The sequence below is a fragment of the Chrysemys picta genome, chromosome 9, assembly GCF_011386835.1.
Source record: "Chrysemys picta bellii isolate R12L10 chromosome 9, ASM1138683v2, whole genome shotgun sequence".
Classification (NCBI taxonomy): domain Eukaryota; kingdom Metazoa; phylum Chordata; order Testudines; family Emydidae; genus Chrysemys; species Chrysemys picta.
Genome location: NC_088799.1, coordinates 66,454,650 through 66,473,646, shown reverse-complemented (window position 1 = coordinate 66,473,646; position 18,997 = coordinate 66,454,650). Strand labels below are relative to the sequence as shown.

The 18,997-nt window shown below is 44.4% G+C and overlaps 1 protein-coding gene across 8 annotated transcripts in view; it reads right to left on the bottom strand.

The window, feature by feature from the left end:
• Window positions 1–350: 350 nt before the first annotated feature.
• The window catches only part of PCDH19 (protocadherin 19), a 127,932-nt gene continuing 109,285 nt past the window's right edge, over window positions 351–18,997 (bottom strand). For 5 of the 8 annotated variants that reach the window (XR_010590230.1, XR_010590231.1, XM_042853326.2 and 2 more), the window contains one exon: window positions 12,793–18,711. Coding sequence is in view for 5 of the 8 variants with exons in the window: in XM_042853326.2 (XP_042709260.1) it covers window positions 18,122–18,711 (590 nt within the window). In the remaining 3 variants the exon portion in view is untranslated. Of the gene's footprint in view, window positions 1,564–6,032; window positions 6,107–9,178; window positions 9,324–12,792; window positions 18,712–18,997 lie in introns of those variants that run through there. The other 3 variants (XR_010590229.1, XM_042853328.2, XM_065556469.1) reach the window with 3 other exon arrangements.

Genomic DNA, 18,997 nt, shown 5'->3' with positions numbered 1-18,997 from the left:
ATAGCTGTTTTCTGAAGAGGTGGGTTCTTTTTGCTAGGGTAATTGGAGGCAAAATCAATGCTTCAAACAGAAGGCATGGGAGGGGTGTTCCGGAGTCACTGTTGCAAGCGAGATTGGATTATCATGAATCTCACATGACTGTGCAGGGAGAGCCGGGCAGAGCTCAGGCACAAATGAGTCAGCCCCACAGGGGTGTCAGTGGCTGTATTACATTAACTGTTATAATTATTACTGGGGCTGAAGGGAAGTAGCAAATTCCCTTCCAGCCTTAGAATCTGAGTCCAAAGAAAAAAAAATTGGTAAATGTAAACAGCAGAAAATGTAAATTAGAAAAACTCTAACTGAGCACGTACATTTCGGAAAGTTTATTTCCTTCAGCAAACAGAGTACATTAACAAAACACTTGGGCCCCAAACAGGCTTCCCCCTCTCCAGTTGAGGTTCACAGTGCAGAGGGCAAACAGCTTCTTATAATCGGATTCCACTCAGCTGTTGGTCTGCATGACAGAGTGGCATCTTGATCAGGTGCCATTCATTACAAAGCAGCTGGCCCAAAGCCTGGGGAGCTCAGGGGTCATGGGCCCCACTGGAAAAATAAAACCCTATGAAGAGCCAAAAAGTGTTTGTAAGTTAGTGATAATGAGCGGGCTGCATTCCAGCCTGAGATGCTCACCAGGAGCCATCACCCACTGTTATGCAGCTTATTTATATGGCACCATAGATGGACACAGCATTCTCCAATAGGGAAAATATAGACCTATGAGAGAAGCAAGTTCCAGAGCTGAGGACCCCTCCCTGAAAATGCTCTATTTCAGCCCCCTCAGATTTAAATCAGGGGGCTGTTAGCTAAAGCACCTACAATTATTTCAACTACCACACGAGGGGGAAGGCTCTAGTCTTTTTCCCATTTACTCTGTTGCAGGCCATTTTCATACCAAGGAGACTCATGAGGATGGAGAATATGAAAAGGGCACTTAGGACCCCAACCCTCCTGACAGTCATTGTCAAAAGACTGGTATTCTATCCTATCAGATTACTAGTACAGCACCTGTGGGAAGCACAGGATCAGCTGGTTCTATTAGTCTTTAAGGGCAGGACGGTAGAATACATCTTCTGTCTCAGTGGGACAAGTGCATTGTAACACAGGAGGTGGTGGTCATTCCATGACAAAGGTAATTGTGGCTTATCATTGTGGCTATGAAATACTGAGCTAATTCAGAAGATTCACTGTCCATATGGACATTGAAGACCTCCCACAACGCTGGTTCATATTAACTCCAGTGCGACTGATAAGCAGAACTCTATATGGTCAGATAAGGATTCCAAGGGGCCCTCATCCCATTCTAACTCCATTCCAAGACTTGCACATGAGATAGATGCATACTATCAAATCCAATTGGACATCAGATGGCGCCATCACAGTCATGTCACCTCCTCATGAAGAGTTTTAGATAAGATGCAGGGAGGAGTGGAGCTGTGTCTAGCTTCGAAAGGGAAGACAACTGCTTGAACTTGATGCAGATGGAGAGTGGAAATTACAGGAGGCAAGAAGATTCAGTCAGAGCTGCAAGAGAGGAAGAAGAACTCAGCAGGAGCATTTCAAGCCAAGCAAACATAGAATTATTGTATTACCACAGCTAATTAGCCATTGAGCAATTACGTGCTACACTGCTGATCTGTGGATGGTACAGTTTGGGGATCATAGTGGCTATGGCTGATGAATGAATATCTATGTTTCTTGTGGTAATTTAGAGGTGGATCTGGGTGGTACTGGAAGCTTGGACGGGGAAACTCCTAAATTTAGACTAGGAGATGCCAGACCTTGTATTAGTGGACAATTGCAGGTAAGCAAAGGTGTTGTGTGTATGCAGAGAGACAGCTGACACCATGTGCTGCAGAAGAGAACTAGAGAATGACCTGCTACTCAGAAGTTATCACTTTAATAAGTTCTCCATATAACACATACTGGTCCTCTCCAGGAACTGTAGGATCAAGAGCTTTGTGGTGAAACCCTGGCCTCATTGAAAGCAGTGGGAGATTTTCCACTGTTCACCCTATGAGTTCAACTAAACTTCTCAGAAGGGACTGGGTAATACTCATTTTACAGGGAATCAAGTGGGTGAACAACAGCCCTTGTATTTCGTGTGCGTATGTGTAAGAATCTCTCTACTAGTAGAAAAAGAAGCAGGATGAAGTCATTTGTTATTTTTTCTTCTATGCAGAAATGTCTTGCCAGGTAAAACAGCTCCCCTCTCTGTCTGTCTGTTTTCTTCATAGTGTACACAGAGGGAGAAGAGTGAAGATAGGTTAATAACGACTGCTGCCCAGAATGTAACCCGTAGAGCAGAGTGTGGAAAGGAGCTGGGAAGGGATGATTACTCCTTAGTACTAGGTGGCAGAACTAGTCCCCAGACTGAGTGACAGCAGATTGGGTGCTGGTGCTCTTGTCTGTTTTACTTCACCTAGGAGGAGCTCTTTGCCACAAGATCAGTACAGCTGCTCTCGTATACCCGGCTCTTCATACACCCGAACTGTTTACCTGGTCGCCATGCTGCATGCTTGCAGTGTGACTAGCTGCCCTGTTTGTTTGTTTGTTGCCACTACCATCAGCACCTGTGTCTAATGTCGCAACTGCTGAACGGGCCTAATTTGATGGGGACATATGCTTGAAAAGCCTGTAAAAAATAGATTACAAAATACACCAAACAATACAGCGATGATCTAAGTGAGCCCACAAGCAAAACAGGGACAGGGCCAACTGCATGGAGCAATAGGGAAGCTACAGTGGGAGGAACAGGGCAGCATAACAAAGGAGGAACAAGCAGGGGGTGAACACAGTGAAGAGGGAAAGGGGTGGTAGCAGATTGGATCAGCCATAATAAGAGCGGAAAGGGCAGGAGGGCAGGGATGGGTGAGGAGGTCATAGTGTAGGATGGACTATGTAGAATGTATATTGTAGGTATTGGGACATGTGAAAAGGAAAGAGAACAGCCTGGTAAAAAGCCGAGCCACCAACCTGATCAGGTGAACAACTGGGTCAGCAGTCCAATCAGGTAAACAACTGAGTTAGCAAACTAATCTTAGTGTTAGGCAGAAAAGAGTTGATAAAATATCTAATGAATAACTTTGTAACACTGTATTCAAAGCAAGCAGCAGAATGTGGGTGGGCGCTTGCATTTAATCCTGTGCTGGGCCCTATTGCGGTGGACTGAGGACTCACTAAAGCAGCGAATAAACGACATACTACTTAAACTCAAGAGTCTGTCTGTGAACCTGTGCATTCTGGGTAGCAGGGGAAAATAACAGGTCAACACACAGTGAAGGGGGAAAGGCTGGAGTGACTTCTGCCAAGTGGGAGAGGACAAGGAGCAGCAATAGTGAAGGGATGTGGCTGACAGGTTGGCCATAGTAAGAGGAAAGGGCAAGTTTGCAGCACAGTGAGGGAGAAGGGGCATCTATCCAGCCAGGGGGAGGCACAGAGCTGGATGACAGGGAAAGAAAGGAAGTGAGTACAGTCCTAGTGAGGGGAAAGGGCCAAGTGTGCAGGCAGAGTGGACAGTAGGGGGAGCTGTGCATTGTTAGTGGGCATGGGGCAGTGATGGAGCCATTGGATGGTATGAGGCAGGGTGAGTCCATAGTGCACAGCAGGGGCCATTATATTGCAGAAGGGGCAGTGGTCTGAAGCGTACAAGGACGAAGGGCCAATGAAGTGGTCACATGGTCCAGAGGGGCTGGGTACAGAAAGCCAAAGGACACCTCTGCCTCAGATGGCTTCACTTTTCATTTCTGAACGGGCCTCAGTTTTGTGACTGACAAGCAGTTGCCAAGGAAGGCAGAGCTCTGCGATATCTGACACGTTGCCAGGCAACCCCCATCCCTCCCGCCCTGGAATTTGGAAACCCCAGTCCCTGTGTTTGTTTCTCTGTGGTTTTATTATAGCAATTCTTTTTTAGCTGAGCCTTGGAAGACAATCCATCACCTTCAGCCAATGTAGAGTGGCTCCTGCCAAGGCTGCTGTTTGGATCGTGCCACTCCTGAGCTTTCAGAGGCAGCACTGGCTTCCCATAAAGTGCCAGGTTGAGTTTAAAATTCTTCTGTTGACTTCTAAGCCTTTGTGAGGAATTGGTCTAATGTATGACTTTGACCTTCTCATGCCAGATGTCTTAGCTCACCCCTCGAGCTCCAGAGGGAGGGTTTAGAAGTAGAGCTGGGCATTCAGCAAAAATATGCTGGAGCTCATGCTTTTTGCAGTCAACGTTGTGCAATGATCTTCCCTAAGAGATCTAAGCCCATTCTGCAATTACTTAACAGCAATCTTGAGACATTTTTCTCAGGAAAAGCTTTTAAGCTTGATAGGTGATGGGGTTAATATTGTTTGCCACGTCTCTATTTTTCATCTGTATTAATGTAAAGCGCCGTGAGAGGATTTTTCACAATCGTGCTGTAAAAATACAGGTTGCAATGACTGATCATGCTGCAGCCTCCGAATGTTAACTATTTAATGTATTCTAGGAGAACGAGCCCCAGCCTCCAGTCACAGTCACCTCATGTACATACAGCCCTATATGTACAACTTGTACATACATGTCTCACTCCAGTCACCCCTCTCCTCCAACCCATTTTTTTGTCGCTTACCTCTGGAGGGTTAAAATGAAATAGGGAAACACATGCAACATGAAGTGAAGTAGCAGAGGGGTGTTCTATAATTGTGCAGCTGGCTGTGTTTCTCTGATGACTATTTGGGGACCCAGGTAAAATGAATTGGGGGTCTGAGTCCAGTTCCTAGCAAATTAGATTCAAATTCTGAATCTGTCAGGGATTGCCAACGTACAGAAGTTGCACCAATTTAACTACATCACTTTAAAAGCCAATGTAATTAAACCAGCAGAAACCCGTGTTTAAATCTGGTTATATTGGCTTAGTTTTCTGCTCTGGTGGTGAGCTACGCCAACATATGCCAAGGTTATATCAGTATAAGTATTTCCACACTCAAAGATGCCCCAGGTTTAACTAAATCAGCTGAAATCACTAGTTAAACTGCTGCAACTTTGTGTACAGAACAGGCATCGAAGCAGTGGAGATCCAGGTTAGCTCCACCACCTGCAGGGCCGGCTCTAGGCACCAGCACTCCAAGCATGTGCTTGGGGCGGCACTTAACAAGGGGCGGCACTCCGGCTCCTTTTTTTTTTCCTTGAGGCACAAAAAGCCAGGAGCCAGCCCTGAGCGGAAGTGAGCTGTGGTGATGGGGTGCGCGGGGAGGTCCGCAGGAAGTAACCCGGGGGGGGGGCAGAGGAACCGCTCCCCACCCAAGCTCACCTCCATTCCCCTGCCGCCTGCTCCCCCGAGCCCGCCGCCGCTCCGCTTCTCCCCCCTCCCTCCCAGGCTTGCCTGGGACGGGAGGGAGGGGCAGGAGGGGAAATGCAGCGCACCCAGGGGAGGAGGCGGGGCCTGGGATTTGGGGAAAGGGGTTGGAATAGGGCGGGGAAGAGGCAGAGTTGGGGAGGGGTGGGGGGCACAGGACATTTTTTTTGCTTGGGGTGGCAAAAAACTTGGAGCCGGCCCTGACCACCTAGCAGTGGACCTGATGATAGTTTAACACCCACTTCATACAGGTGTAAATAACTGCATAATGTACAGAGGATGGTGTACTGAAAATGGTGTAAAAATTACAAGCTGTCACTTTAATTTTCAGGGGGGTTCCTGCTCCTGCTTGCAGCTTAGGGGGCTCTACAGGGAAGCACGTGATCTGGGCTTGGCTGGCAAACAGACGGTCAGTCAGTTTGCAGTCAGCCAGCCTAGAATAAGGGGGGGGTGAGTTGTGCCTCTAGTTATGCCTTTTAGGGAGCAGCCCGTTCTCACTCTCTTTCTGTTTTGGGGTTCCTCTGTGTTATGGTTCTGAATTATAAGGCATAAAGTAATGTTACAACTCTGGAGACAAGTTCTTGCTTGTCTCTAGGGGTAGATCTGTGGGCACGCTGATGAAGTAGTGTCAGGATACAGGCACACAGACATGGTTGTCCCGCTGCTACTCACCTCATACCTCGTCTGTGGAGAATGGCCTTTCAGAGGGGAATCCTGGACATGAAGGCTGAACTGACTGTACAAGTCTGTGGAGTTAAAGGTGTAGATGAACAAAAGTTCTAACCACAGCCACATACATATGTGTAATATACCAACAACAGTCTCCCTAATGTGTATTAATAACTCATGACCCTAGTCTCTAGCTATCTCCCTGATTCCCCCCCCCACACACACACACACCAGTGCATAATGAATGCGGTGCACTCTGACCATTTTAGAATGTATCTCCTGTGATAATAATTCAATTTCATCGCTGGTCAGCTGCTCCCCAATCAGCCTGAGATTGATTTGTTGATTTGCAATGTCCCAGAAGTGTCTGAGGTGGCTATTTATGCAGGTGTGTATGACTGAAAAGAAGGTTGGCCCTATAGTTTTTGTTGCGGGCTATGTTAAGACATGCGGCTCCCCTGTAATTGAGTTTCTCATTTCCCATTCATCCACAAGATGACTATATTGACCACCTAATGCTTGTGAACCCCTTCTGAAAACAGGGAGTTTCCTTCTCTTGTTTGTGACCCCCATCCCCGCACATATTGGGACACCAACTGAGCCAAGAGAATCAGACTACCAGAGAACCAAGGGACATATACGGAGATACAGACCCTCCACCTAGAGGGCCATGGCTTCCTGTGGGCAGGACTCCTAGAGGGTGGGGATGATGACAACCCCTCATTGCCTTGATGGGATTATGGAGAGGACAATTTCAGTGAGGGAATATCCTCTGATATATCTATTTATTGTGAGAGCACTAAGCACATCCACCGCACCATTACAGACAAATGACATAAGAAGTCATGCTTGGAGCCCAATCCTGGATTCCCAGGCCTCCCAAACCACCCAAATTGCAACAGGGAAACCAAAGATGTCCAGGGACTGCCACGAATGCAGGATTGGGTCCCTTGTCAGTCCCATCTCCCACCCCTCTTCTCTTCCTGTGATTCTCTCTCTGAAACACTGCATCTCCATACACAATCAGACAGGGTTTTTTTACACTATGCTTTCAGGCCTTTGATCCCTCCAGTTTGTTTGTTCTTCTCTTTGTGAATTTAATAGTCAAAGTATATGATAATTCATTGCCTGTTAATCCAAATTGGCTGCATTTAGATATTCCAGTTTAACTTCAAATGGGAGACACATAACATAAAAATAATATTCAGAAGAAACAGAAATGAGTACTCTCTGTGAACCAGCTCTGAACTGTGGCTGGGTCGGGAACTGGCTCCATTGTTTGTTAATGTATCCCTTCTCTCTTCTGAGTGAAGTTAATGTGTGTGTGGGTCCGGGAGACTAAAAACCCTCTCTCCGTGCACAGAACAGTTACATTCAAAGGAATTCATCCCAGGGCAGGGACCAAGAGAAGCTTTCACCTTCCCCTAACGTTGGGGCTTGCAGGGGCCAGGCCAGCCCTGGAAGGAGGTTAGAGCAGCCTGAAGGGTGCCCTAACTTGTGGCCCCTTCCATAGGGGGTGTTGTGCAAGGGGGGAAACACCCTGACTAAGCCTCCTCCTTCCTCTGGCCCCTGTTGTGCAAGCCTAGTGGGCTGGCTGGGGCAGGGGATTTCCCTGGGAGAGACCATGGTGTCTCTTGGAGCCAGCATAGACTGAGCAAAGTGGGCACAGCACATGAGCACACTGCCTCCAGGTAAGTCAGTGATACTGCAAGATTCATGCACTGCCCCACCAGTATGCCTCCAATATGGCCCAGAGGGGAGTCAGTCTCCAAAGCTCATTCTAGCCTTGGCATCCACTTAGACTGTGAATGAAGGGGCCAGATGTGAGGGTGGTTTGCTGATGCACACAGCTGCCTCCCGGGAAACAAGCTGAATCCCACCATCTCATTTCACATAAGCCACTATGCAGCCCTCAGATGGCAGCAGCTTCTAGTCACTAGCAGCCTGGGCAAGCCAAGGTGAAGGGTGCCGTCCCATTAGCAGTCCCCTTTGTAGTTTTACCAGCAACAAAATGCTCTGTATAATTTTGATATATTTGGGACTGTAATTGAAAATATGAAAGAAATATAAAGATCTTAAAGTAAATATCAAATGCGTATGCTTGTGGACCAGTAAGTCACAGCTGTGTTCCATACACATAACATAGATCATGGCCCCATTAAAAGCTGTGTGGTAAATCCCCACCTAGTGAAAATCGGCATAGCTTCTCTGACTTCAGTGGTTTCACAGCATCTGAGGATCTTGCCCTCGCTGTTAATATGGAAGGAGGCCTTGAGAAGAAGAATTTAGTGCATTATTCAGGGCCAGCATCATTTCTGAAAAGGAATTCCTCCTTTATCGGTGGACTGCTATAAATCATCCTTTCTCGCCTCCATCAGCCAAAGCCCTTTTCTGGGTCTGTTATTTATGCAAAATTCAATACAAACATTTATTGTATAAACACGCAGTGGCCTTAAGATGCTAAATTCTTTGGGGCATGCTGGAGGAGACAGTATACTGACAGCTGTCTAGCAGAGCAGAAGGCGGGGAGATATCATAGCAGACATTTCAAATGGCTCTCAGCTGGCTGTAACCAGGAGCCTTGCAGCATGTGAAATGCACTGACGGGTTGGGAGAGTTTTATTAAATCATGCCCAGATCCAATTCCCACTGAAGTCAATGTAAGTCCTTCCATGGAATCCAATGGGAATTGAACTGGGACCATAGAGTGAAATTCACCCCTAAGTAGAGGATCAACACAAGACCTTCACCCTTGTGTTGGTGCTCTGCATGATGTGAATTTCACTTTCATACAATTTGCCAATGAGATCAAGACCCACAACTAGAGCCAGGTTTCAGGTACCCAACTGGGAGCTCTATTCAGGGCCGGCTCCAGGCACCAGCTTAACAAGCAGGTGCTTGGGGCGGCACCTGCGGCAATTCGGGGGCGGCAGGTCCCTCACTTTGTCTAGGAGCGAAGGACCTGCCGCTGAACTGGCGCCGCCGATCACGGCTTTTTTTTTTTTCCCAATTGCTGCTGCCGATCGCGGGTTTTTTTTTTTGCTTGGGGCGGCAGAAATGCTGGCTCTATGGAAACCTGGCCAGCAGCAAGCTAAGTGAATGATAACCACCACCAATTACCAGTGCACTTGTGTTATATAGAGACAGACCTGGGACGTTCAGAGCTCAGCAGCTTTGTTTTAGCTGGACATATCCGGAAAGGTCAGCAGCACTGAAGGGGTTAAGCTCAAACATGGTCCCACAGAATGTAGGTTTCCCACAATGAGATTGCAGAAGGCGTTGTTCCCACTGGTTCTGGAGAGAAGGCAAACACTGGAACGAATTTGCTAAAGCAATCCCATGAAATCACCCGCCCTCAGGAACAGCGCTCCAAAAACCAAAGCAAGGTTTAAGCCGTTCTTAGCTCAGCTCTGCCCTCTGACGTAACGTGCGCTGGCATGTGCCTTGGGAAGATGAGCCACCAAGCAGTAGCCAATTCCCGCACTAGGCAGCCTGCAGCAGAGTGCCCTGGCATGTGACACTAATCAGTGAGCACCCAGCTGCCCCAATCCCAGCTGCTCCACGGCCCCTATAGCAGGCTCCCCAGGGCTGCAGCAAGGAAGTTGCTGCCAGTCCGCTCCCATTTAACTACTGCTAGTTAAGGGTCGTGCCTGGCTCTCCTAATTTCTGTCCGGAGAGCAATGTACTCAGTTTAATATGCATGTTTTTATCACTCATTTACATGAAAATCTGTGAGCAAAAGAATCATGCCCTGGACTTCAAAGCCTCTGTGGCCTCGTCTATACTCGCCTTTCCTGGGAAATTACCCACAGTCACACCATCACCGGTGCAGCTCCACTGGTGATAGCAACACTGGGAGCACTAGTGTAATTATGGCATGGACACCATTTGCATCTTTACCGCTGTGTTTAGACCCATTCTGAGCAGGGATAGACCATGCTGCAGGACAAATCCTGTGCCTTGTCTACACCCATGCTCCCACTATGACTACCACCAGCCAGCACGGAGAGTTAAAGCACACTGCAAGGGATTCACACAACAACCTCCACATCACTTAAGCCACACATTAAAGATAATATTTGTCTGTATGGTACATGGTTCCCTATGCTGGGATGAATTTAATTCTAAGGGCCCAGGGCTTTATGGGGTGCCTCCTACGGGCCCTCTGTACTAGGGCAAATTTCAATCTATCAGTCCAAATCTGCTCAGGTTTAGCACAGATCAACACAGCTCTGTGGGGCCAGGTTTCCATGTGCTCAGCCTCTGCAGATGGGGTGAGGTTTTCAGAGGAGCCTGGCTTCCCTGTAGGCTCCTAAAAATGGGTCAGATTTTCAATACCTGTCACTTCCATTGCTTTGCTCATGTTCACATTTCCTCTTCCTCCCACCCTCCTGTTTGTCTCTTTTATCCCTCATCAGGCCCTGCCTGACAGCTAGACTGGAGCAGAGGCGGTCTTCTTTGTTACTTGTCTGTACAGTGCTTGGTACAATGGGGACTTGATCCCCGATTGGGGCTCCTAAGCACTCCTGTAGTACAAATAATAATAAGGAATAGATAAAAGTACTCGGCCCCAGCTGCTCCTATTGTGATTCTTATGGTCAGATTTTCAAGTTCTCGGCACCAACGTGCATCCAACATGCTAAGCTCTTTGAAAATCTGGCCCCCATAGCCCTGCTTTTCTTTTGGCATTACTCTCCTTAGCAGATTTCTAACCGAAATGAATAGCCTGCAGAATGTAATGATAAAAATTAATCTGATACAATCTATCCTTATGGTAAAAGGTGATTACACAAATGCGGAACCTTGCCCCCCCGTGCAAATAGCCATGCCAAGCCTGACTCACCATGGAAGTACTTAATGTGGGGTTAAAGTGGTGCAAATGATTTTATGCAGGTCCTCCACAATGCAGTGAATTCAGCCTCAACGGATCTTCATAACTAAAAACCCATCAAGGGCTCAACCCTGCTTCCTTTGCTCTCTCACAACTCTCAGTGAAAGGACATTGGAGTGCTGAGTGTGCAAGGAATAGAGGATCTGCAGCGAAGCACAGATTTTTTTTTTCCTACCACACATTGCAGTGTAGAGGGATTTTCTTCCTCTGGCTTGTAACAGGGCTGCCACTTACTGAGTGCCCCTTCATGGCCAGAGGTTCCCTGCAGCACTCTTCCTCTCTTCAGGACCCCTAATGAGCTCTACATAGTCTCTTATGAGTAGAACCACCCTCCACTTAAGGCAGGTTTCATGACCACAACCAACCACATAGTCCTTAAGGTCTCAAAAAAAAAGTTCCGCATTGCAACGCCAGAGCTCACATTTATCTCTGGCTCTTTGTCCACTCACATGGCGTTCTTCTCCTGCCAGCATCTGTTCTTCACAGGGTCACTCCTAGCCATTTCTAGCTCAGCCTTCTGGCTCTAGCTTCTTTCTGCTACTGGCGCTTCTCCTGTTCCAAGGGAAGTGGTTATCTATAAACTACCTTCCTCCAGAGTGCATCTCTCCATTGGAAGAGAGGGGAGCCTTACCTCACCTTACACTGCAGGGCTCCTGATCCGTGCCTTAAAAAGGACAGAGTGCTGGGTTTTTTCCCCACCCATACTAATTCCCTGGCACTACTTCCTATCTTCCATTAAGGCCATCCTCTGAGCCTTTGTTCATTCCGTCTTCCTGGAACGAGGTGATCTAGCCCCCTCTATTGTTAAAGGGCCAGTATAGGCTGTTATCAGCCTATACTGTGTTAAATCTCCCCAGTGTTAAATCTCAGAATCTGGCAGTTTTTAAGGGATAAACCTAGAGGAACCTTCACTATTGTACCATACTGCTGTAACCTTCTCCATTGCTTTAAAACTAAAGACAGCAAATATAAATCTGTTTTTAAACTATTATTCCCATCATCACCAACAGTCACTCCACTTCCTCACGTGTTTCTAAAAGGAACTCCTCAAACAGACCCCACTGGATAATTAATTTTCTGCAGGATATTTGGGTTTATTTAGTCTTTCACCAGAACTCCACGATCATGTGTTTTAGCTAAAATGAGTACCAATCCAGTTAATGGAAAAAGACCAATATAACACCCCCTTATGGGTGAAATTCACCCCAGTGCAAGACCTGCAGAAGGATAATCAATTAAGGGCTGAGAAAGCTCCCTAACCACTTCTCTAGGTCCTCCAAAGAGACCTCCTGCAACACCTGGAAAGGCAAGACTTGCTTTCCCTCATATTCCTGTGGAAGAAACATTTTATAGGCCTTCTTTACAAACAATGAAGAAGGAAAGGGGGCACACACACTTTTTTTCCTTCCTTTGCAGTTCACATTTAAGCCCTCAACATGGGTTGTAAGTGGAATTTAAATAGAAGGGAGGGGCTTATGTGGTCCCAATGCACTACAATGAATTTCGCCCTCCGGTGAACCTATTATAGATCTGAGATTTAAACATTTCAAAATAAGGCTGTTATATTAAAACTGGGCAGTTGCCCCTGGATATTACAGTATCCATTTTAGCACCAGTTGAAATTCTACAGGGTTAAGAAAAGACCATGTGAACAGCTCTGTTTGCCTTGATTTCTGCCGGGCCAACAATCTGAGGCAATCACAAGCAAACCCTCTTAGTCGTATTTAACCAAATGCTTATTTTCCATTTTATTCAATAATTGCCTTTAATACTAAAATGCATTAGATGTTCGAAGCGGGGGAGGGGGGGAAATCACATTGAAGTGGAAAACAAAGTTCTCATCAGATGAGAGAAAATGTGGCAGGTACACCATTTTGAAACAGAACTGTAATAATTTAATAAAGCTGCTTTATCATCTTCATAAAATAGACAGAATGGTGATTTTTTTTCCATTTTTTTTTGTTTACAATGATTCCATCACTGTGAAAATGTACATAACATACATATCAGCATATACAACAATTTATTCTTCATATAATCAGCAACAGAGACACCTTGATGAATCGAACTGTACTTATGTCCCACTGAAATCCGCCTTGCTTTGGCGGGCAGTTATGGTGTCACCAGACTGGTCAGCAGGCTACAGAAGCTTGTAGCTTTAAGACTTAAGATCTTCTGCAACCAATACCTTAGCATTTGAATAGTGCAAGGAGGTATTTGTTGCTGAAAACTAGCTTGCACTCGGTCAGCTCTTGTCACTAAAGATTATAACCCAGCTCGTATCAGCTGAACATCAGCTGATGCCAGTAAAGAATCCATTTCACCAGGGCTTGCAACAGAGTTAGCTGGGTTCTTCTGCTAAGGTTAAATGCACCTCATAAGTTGGATAAAAGATTATCTGTAGCAGCAAAAGCAGCTGTAGCAACAAGATCATCCATTTCCCCCAATGACAGACAAAGGTGTTTCTATTTGTAATTAGTTTCCCCCCCCCAAGAGTAATTTCAATATATTAATCAGACAGTGTGTTGTTCACAAAAGCAACTTGTTTCCTATTTGAAAAAAAAGTAATTCACTTCTGCACAATATGTGATCCACAGGCCATTTCCAGCTTCACAGTAAAACAGGGATAACCGCAACAACTTCATCAGGACAATGCATTAAGTGCTTACGGATTATTTTTAAAACCATCAATCAACCCTCCCGTAACCAACCCCCCCATATTCCCCTTTGTATATATCAGCATAAAAATAAAACCAGTGCTGCAAGATTTCAATGTAAGGAAAAGAAAATTCCACTTGTGAAAGGATTTTCTAAAGATATTCTATCAAGTAGGTAAATATTACACTGAGTACAGCATGTCATGAATTTACTCATAGACTGTATCTTTGGGATCTGGTATCCAGAGGTGCTGCATGCACAATACAGTATTGGTTTCATTGTGGGTTATGATCGGCACCTCTGGAAATCAGGCTGTTAAATGTGGATAAACTACTACACCGTTCTTACGATTTTCCTGCACCAAATTTGATAACAATATAAATTCTAAAGAGAGCTTCATTACATCTTGTCCAAAAAGGCCATCCTGGGTCATTCACATTTTGATGTGGTTAATTTAACTACTTTAAAAATGATAATACAGCTCAGTCATAAGCTCTGAACTGATTTCAAATGAGAGAGGGAAAGCAAGTGGGAATAGGAAATATTTGGAAGGGGGAAGGGAACTCTGTCGGTGATGAACCTTTTCCAGTCCTTCTCCTGGTTTTTCTTCTCATGTGATAACAATATGTCATGCAGGTGCCTTAGGCACTCAAGATCCCAAGCTTCAGCACAGGCCAGGATGGAAAAGACTGTTGTTTAAATGACAGGTTTCAGAGTAACAGCCGTGTTAGTCTGTATCCGCAAAAAGAAGAAGAAGAAGTGGGCTTCTAATAGCTTATGCTCTAATAAATTTGTTAGTCTCTAAGGTGCCACAAGTACTCCTGTTCTTCTTTTTGTTGTTTAAATGGTTTGCTTGGAGGCAGTAGGGCTTACTGACCTCTTAAAACTCCCTTTTAATAAAGGAATATTTCACATATTTTCTGGGCTGCGCTTTTATTTCTAGTGGCAAGGAATGTTTTCAATAGGTAAATCAGAGAAATGTTTTATTTTTCTTTTCAGTTAGCATCTATTTTCTACCCAGTGCCAGGCTGATGCTGGCAGCTCGATAGTCAGAGGCCCAAGTTCAGTAGAAATCAACAGCTGGACTCTTCTGTCCGTTTTATATTCACCAGGTCAGGTGACTGGGGACCATCGCCTAGTCTCTCCTTGGATGGGGAGAAGGAGGGCTGTGGGAGAGGAATAGGACGGTCCAATTTTCACACCACAGTGTAGTGGATGGAGGAGAATCCATGCTGATTGGCTAGCCTCTCCTCTCCCATGTTGCCTGATGGATTGTTGCTCTCAATTCCATAGAAGATAATGTACAAGCCCTTCTGGGCAAATTATTTGGCTTGGGGAGTTAAGTCCCAATCCAACCCCCAGGGAACCAATGGGAGTCTTCAGTGGAGCTGGATCAAGATAACCCAAGGCAGGAATCACGATGTTAGTGCTGGAATTTAGCCAGAGCTCAGCCACAGAGTCCAATGATATTAAAGTAGGGCCATACTTATGTGTGGAGTGTGTATGTTTGGAGAGAGAAGGCAGCTCTGTGACCTGGACCAAACATGACCTTCTTGGCTAAATAGTTTCCCACTTGTTGCAGACATGGAGTTGTTGGGTGAGGAATGGGGCTCTCTCCTATCACAGTGAGGGCTCATGCCTTCAGCTCTCCTCAGGGAAGCCTATTGGCTATTCCTCATCAGCTCCCTTTTGTGAAGTACTTGAATGGCTCATTTCAGGGAAATGACCTGCCATTAAATACAGCATGACACCACCAATTTCAAGTCAGGAAAGATTGCATCAACCAGTCAGATAGGATCAGTTTACACCATTTGCAGCACACACATCCCCAATCCAGGTTTGTTTACATTTGGGGGTGTGAAAATTCGAAATCTCAAGGTAACTTTTGGATGGAGAGTTTCACTGAACTTGGTGCAAAACTAATGAGCTTCCTGGATTTTGTAACAAAATCCCAGCAGTAAAACTCAGGAGTTTGAAGAAACCCAAGCCCTTTTTGTGGGCTCTCCAAGAGAGCAAAAGGTTCATATAAACTTCAACCCATTTTGTCAGCTAAACTAAAGCAACCAGAGTCTTTGAGCATCCTAAGTAGAGGCCCCTGATGTCAAAAGTTTCATGATTGCCATCGGTTATCCATATGCGACTGAAGAATGTGTGTTGGAGGGGTGTGGGAACAGTACTATAGACTGATTCTGAGTTACTGCTGACACACACACACACACACACACACACACACACACACACACAAAATCCTTCTATAAACAATTTTCTGCCAATCAATGAGGATTAATTTCTGCAGCTAACAAAGATATCCAGGAGGCTTCTGTGGCTCAGTAAGGAAGGACATGAATTTTCACTGAATAAAGCTCTCAGAAGTTAACAAATACAGGTAACATCATAATGAACAAAACACCCATCTTAATATCCAGTAACTTAAACCCCCCCAAACCAACCTACCTGTTTCTTCTATTGCTCATATAATATACATCCACTTGCAAAAAATATATATTTTAGTGACAGCAGTACAGTACCCCAGATATAAAAAACTACAATAAAAAGAACATATTATTTAAAAAATGAATCAAACTTCAAAATTAAAGGAAAAAAAGAAATATGGGTCAGTTTTAGAGGGACAGATGTAGTCACATCAACTAAGGGGATTCCATCTGCATGAGGTAGCAATCAACACCAATAAAAAAAAGCTTTAGTAATTTAATTAGAAGTTCCTTTTGATAAATTATTTTCAAATTCCTGGACCCATAAGACATACTGGTAATGTACCAACTGGAGTAGTTAAAAACTCAACCATATTCATTTTATCCACCTTCTCTAAAGAAAAAAAAGGACTGGAGTTTATTTGATTTCTAGGACAATAACAATTGGAGGCTCTTTTCCTGATGACATTTTTAATTTAAATAAATCAAAGTAATGAGAATGTTATCAAGATACATTAGTACTAGGAAGACTGTTTCTCTAGAAACCATTATTTTCAGTTCATTGGCAGAGCAAATGTTGGCAATATCTGTATTTTTCCCTGCCTCATAATGAACTGTTAAGCTCTAATGAATATTCTTTTGGGTAGAAAAGTCTGTCAAATAAAGGGTTACTAATTCACAAACCTTCATCCTCCACTCCACCCCACTCAAACCCAATCTGAACAATTATGTAGTGCAGGAGAGCAGAGAATATACCATGCTGTGAAAATCTTTATAGTTCCCCTCGTTTCTACAAAATGGCCGTTCAAGTAGCTCAAATGGTCCTTTTTCTTTTAAAAATCAATTTCATATGTGCAAATTTGTAACCACATAAAATATGTACTTAATTATGAGAAAAAATAATGATTCACTTTTTCTTCTCCATATGGAAGGCACATTAATTTGATTAGTAGTGGTGTTACATTTCACCTGTCTGTCCCTACACGTATATCTTTCTATTGCTTACTCTATACCTATTTTTGATGCAGGATAAATAGAAATAATACCACTCTAAAATCCATTCCATGATGAGATACATACACTCACGCCGGTACTTAGTGTAATCATGACTGGGAAATGTTGAATCAGGAAGTGTGTGTCTAACCAAGATGCTAATTTAGATCTGTTAAACAATTCCCTCACTGAGATGATTAGAGACAGGGAATATCTAAACCTGGGAACTAATAACTTACGGAGAAGCTTTTCCATGCAGTGCCTTGACATTACAAAAAAAAAAAAAATGGATCTCAAAACGTTCAGCACGCTGCATCTGACAACTGCAAATTAGGCAGCAGAATATCCCCCAAATGACTTTCCACAATGATCTATCATAGCTCTGTGAAAACAAGTATAAGATGTGTGGGGTGCTGGAGGGTAAGACGGGGAGAGAACACTCCTTACATTGGCTTTGAAATTAGCAGTTTCCCCAAGTTTTAAATATATCTGTGTTTTTTTAAACTTGAAAGCCTTTTGCCATCACTAGACATACAGTAATTTGCAATATCAAATACGATAATAGTACAGATAAGCATGTGATAGCAAAAGGATTCTTAATGCAGGGGTGTCCACAGCAAAATAGCAACATTTTAAAGTACAAGCAGCCTTGTGCTCGGCAAATATTAAAACTCATTGAATTGTTCTTTTAACAGTTGTACACAAGAAATGGCCATTAAATTGTATAGACTACAAAAACATCAGGGTGATTATTAAAGATGGCCGGATAAGGAGTTTTCAATTCAATTCATTACAAAGAATGGCAATTTATATTAGAGAGTTTTGATATATAAAAATATATAAATTGAAAATACTCCATACATAATACTTCTTTATAACTGAACTGGTCTCACCTTCACCCCCACCCCGTGACACAAGAAAAACAAGCTAATTTGCTTCAACTGAACACCCCTGCTGGTTGCTGAAACAAGTGGGATTGTCACATTAACGATAGCTTCATTTATAAACAATACATTTAGGGAAAGCTCTTAAATACAGCAATTTGTGAACCATTGGTAAGCAATTAAAAACAATATGCGTTTGTAGTAGTGTCGGTTCTCCTTTTTATATGGTGCCGTTTAGAGTACTATGTCTTTTAGTCTCTTCACTCCTGGTGAGTCTTTTTCTCTACATTCTTGCAGAAGTGGGTTAATTTCATGCATTATATTTTCACTGTCTGCCCCTCTAGGCTCTGCTTCGGTGGGCCGAGAAGGGCCATTGTTTACAAATTGCTCCAGGTCGCGATTTACCGGGCAGTGCATTATGTTGTATGATACTGAAGGTTTGCTAGACAGAGGGCTCTTCAAATGAAGGGGTGAAGTGATGGGGCTCACAGCTTCGCAGCCATTCCCCGCTTCACGGACTGCGCCATTTACCTTTGGGCTGCAGATGGGCAGATCCACTGTTCTTTTGCCTTTCAGGTTGACGATACGCTCGTCGGCGAGGGGTTCACTCCCATCTTTGCCAAACGTTGCAAAAGTTCTTTTTGTACTACAGTCTTCATAAGGCTCTGTATCCACAGTGGTAGCTTCTATAGAGAGTGCTATGACATTCCTTCCATGCTCGGGGGATTTTGCACGACTGGGGACAGAGTTCCGGGGCATCCAGCATCTATCTGAGTGACCAAGGATCCGACACTCTTCCCTACAATGAAATCCTTCAGTTTGATCTGTGTGAAGAAAATACAATGGCTTATGAAATTGAGGATTCTTTCTTTCTGGAAGATGACCCTGCAATCCTTACTCACACATGTAGTACTTAGAAACTAAGACTGAAGTCCCATTAGATAGCATGGTGTAAACACACACACACACACACACACAATTCATCAACATAGTAGGATGTGCTAGGACACAGATGCTGGCTTTCAAGGGATTCTCAGGAAGTTTTCAGGATCAGACCCTTTCTATTATGCCTACATAAACATTGGTTATTTTCAAACAAACAGCAGACAT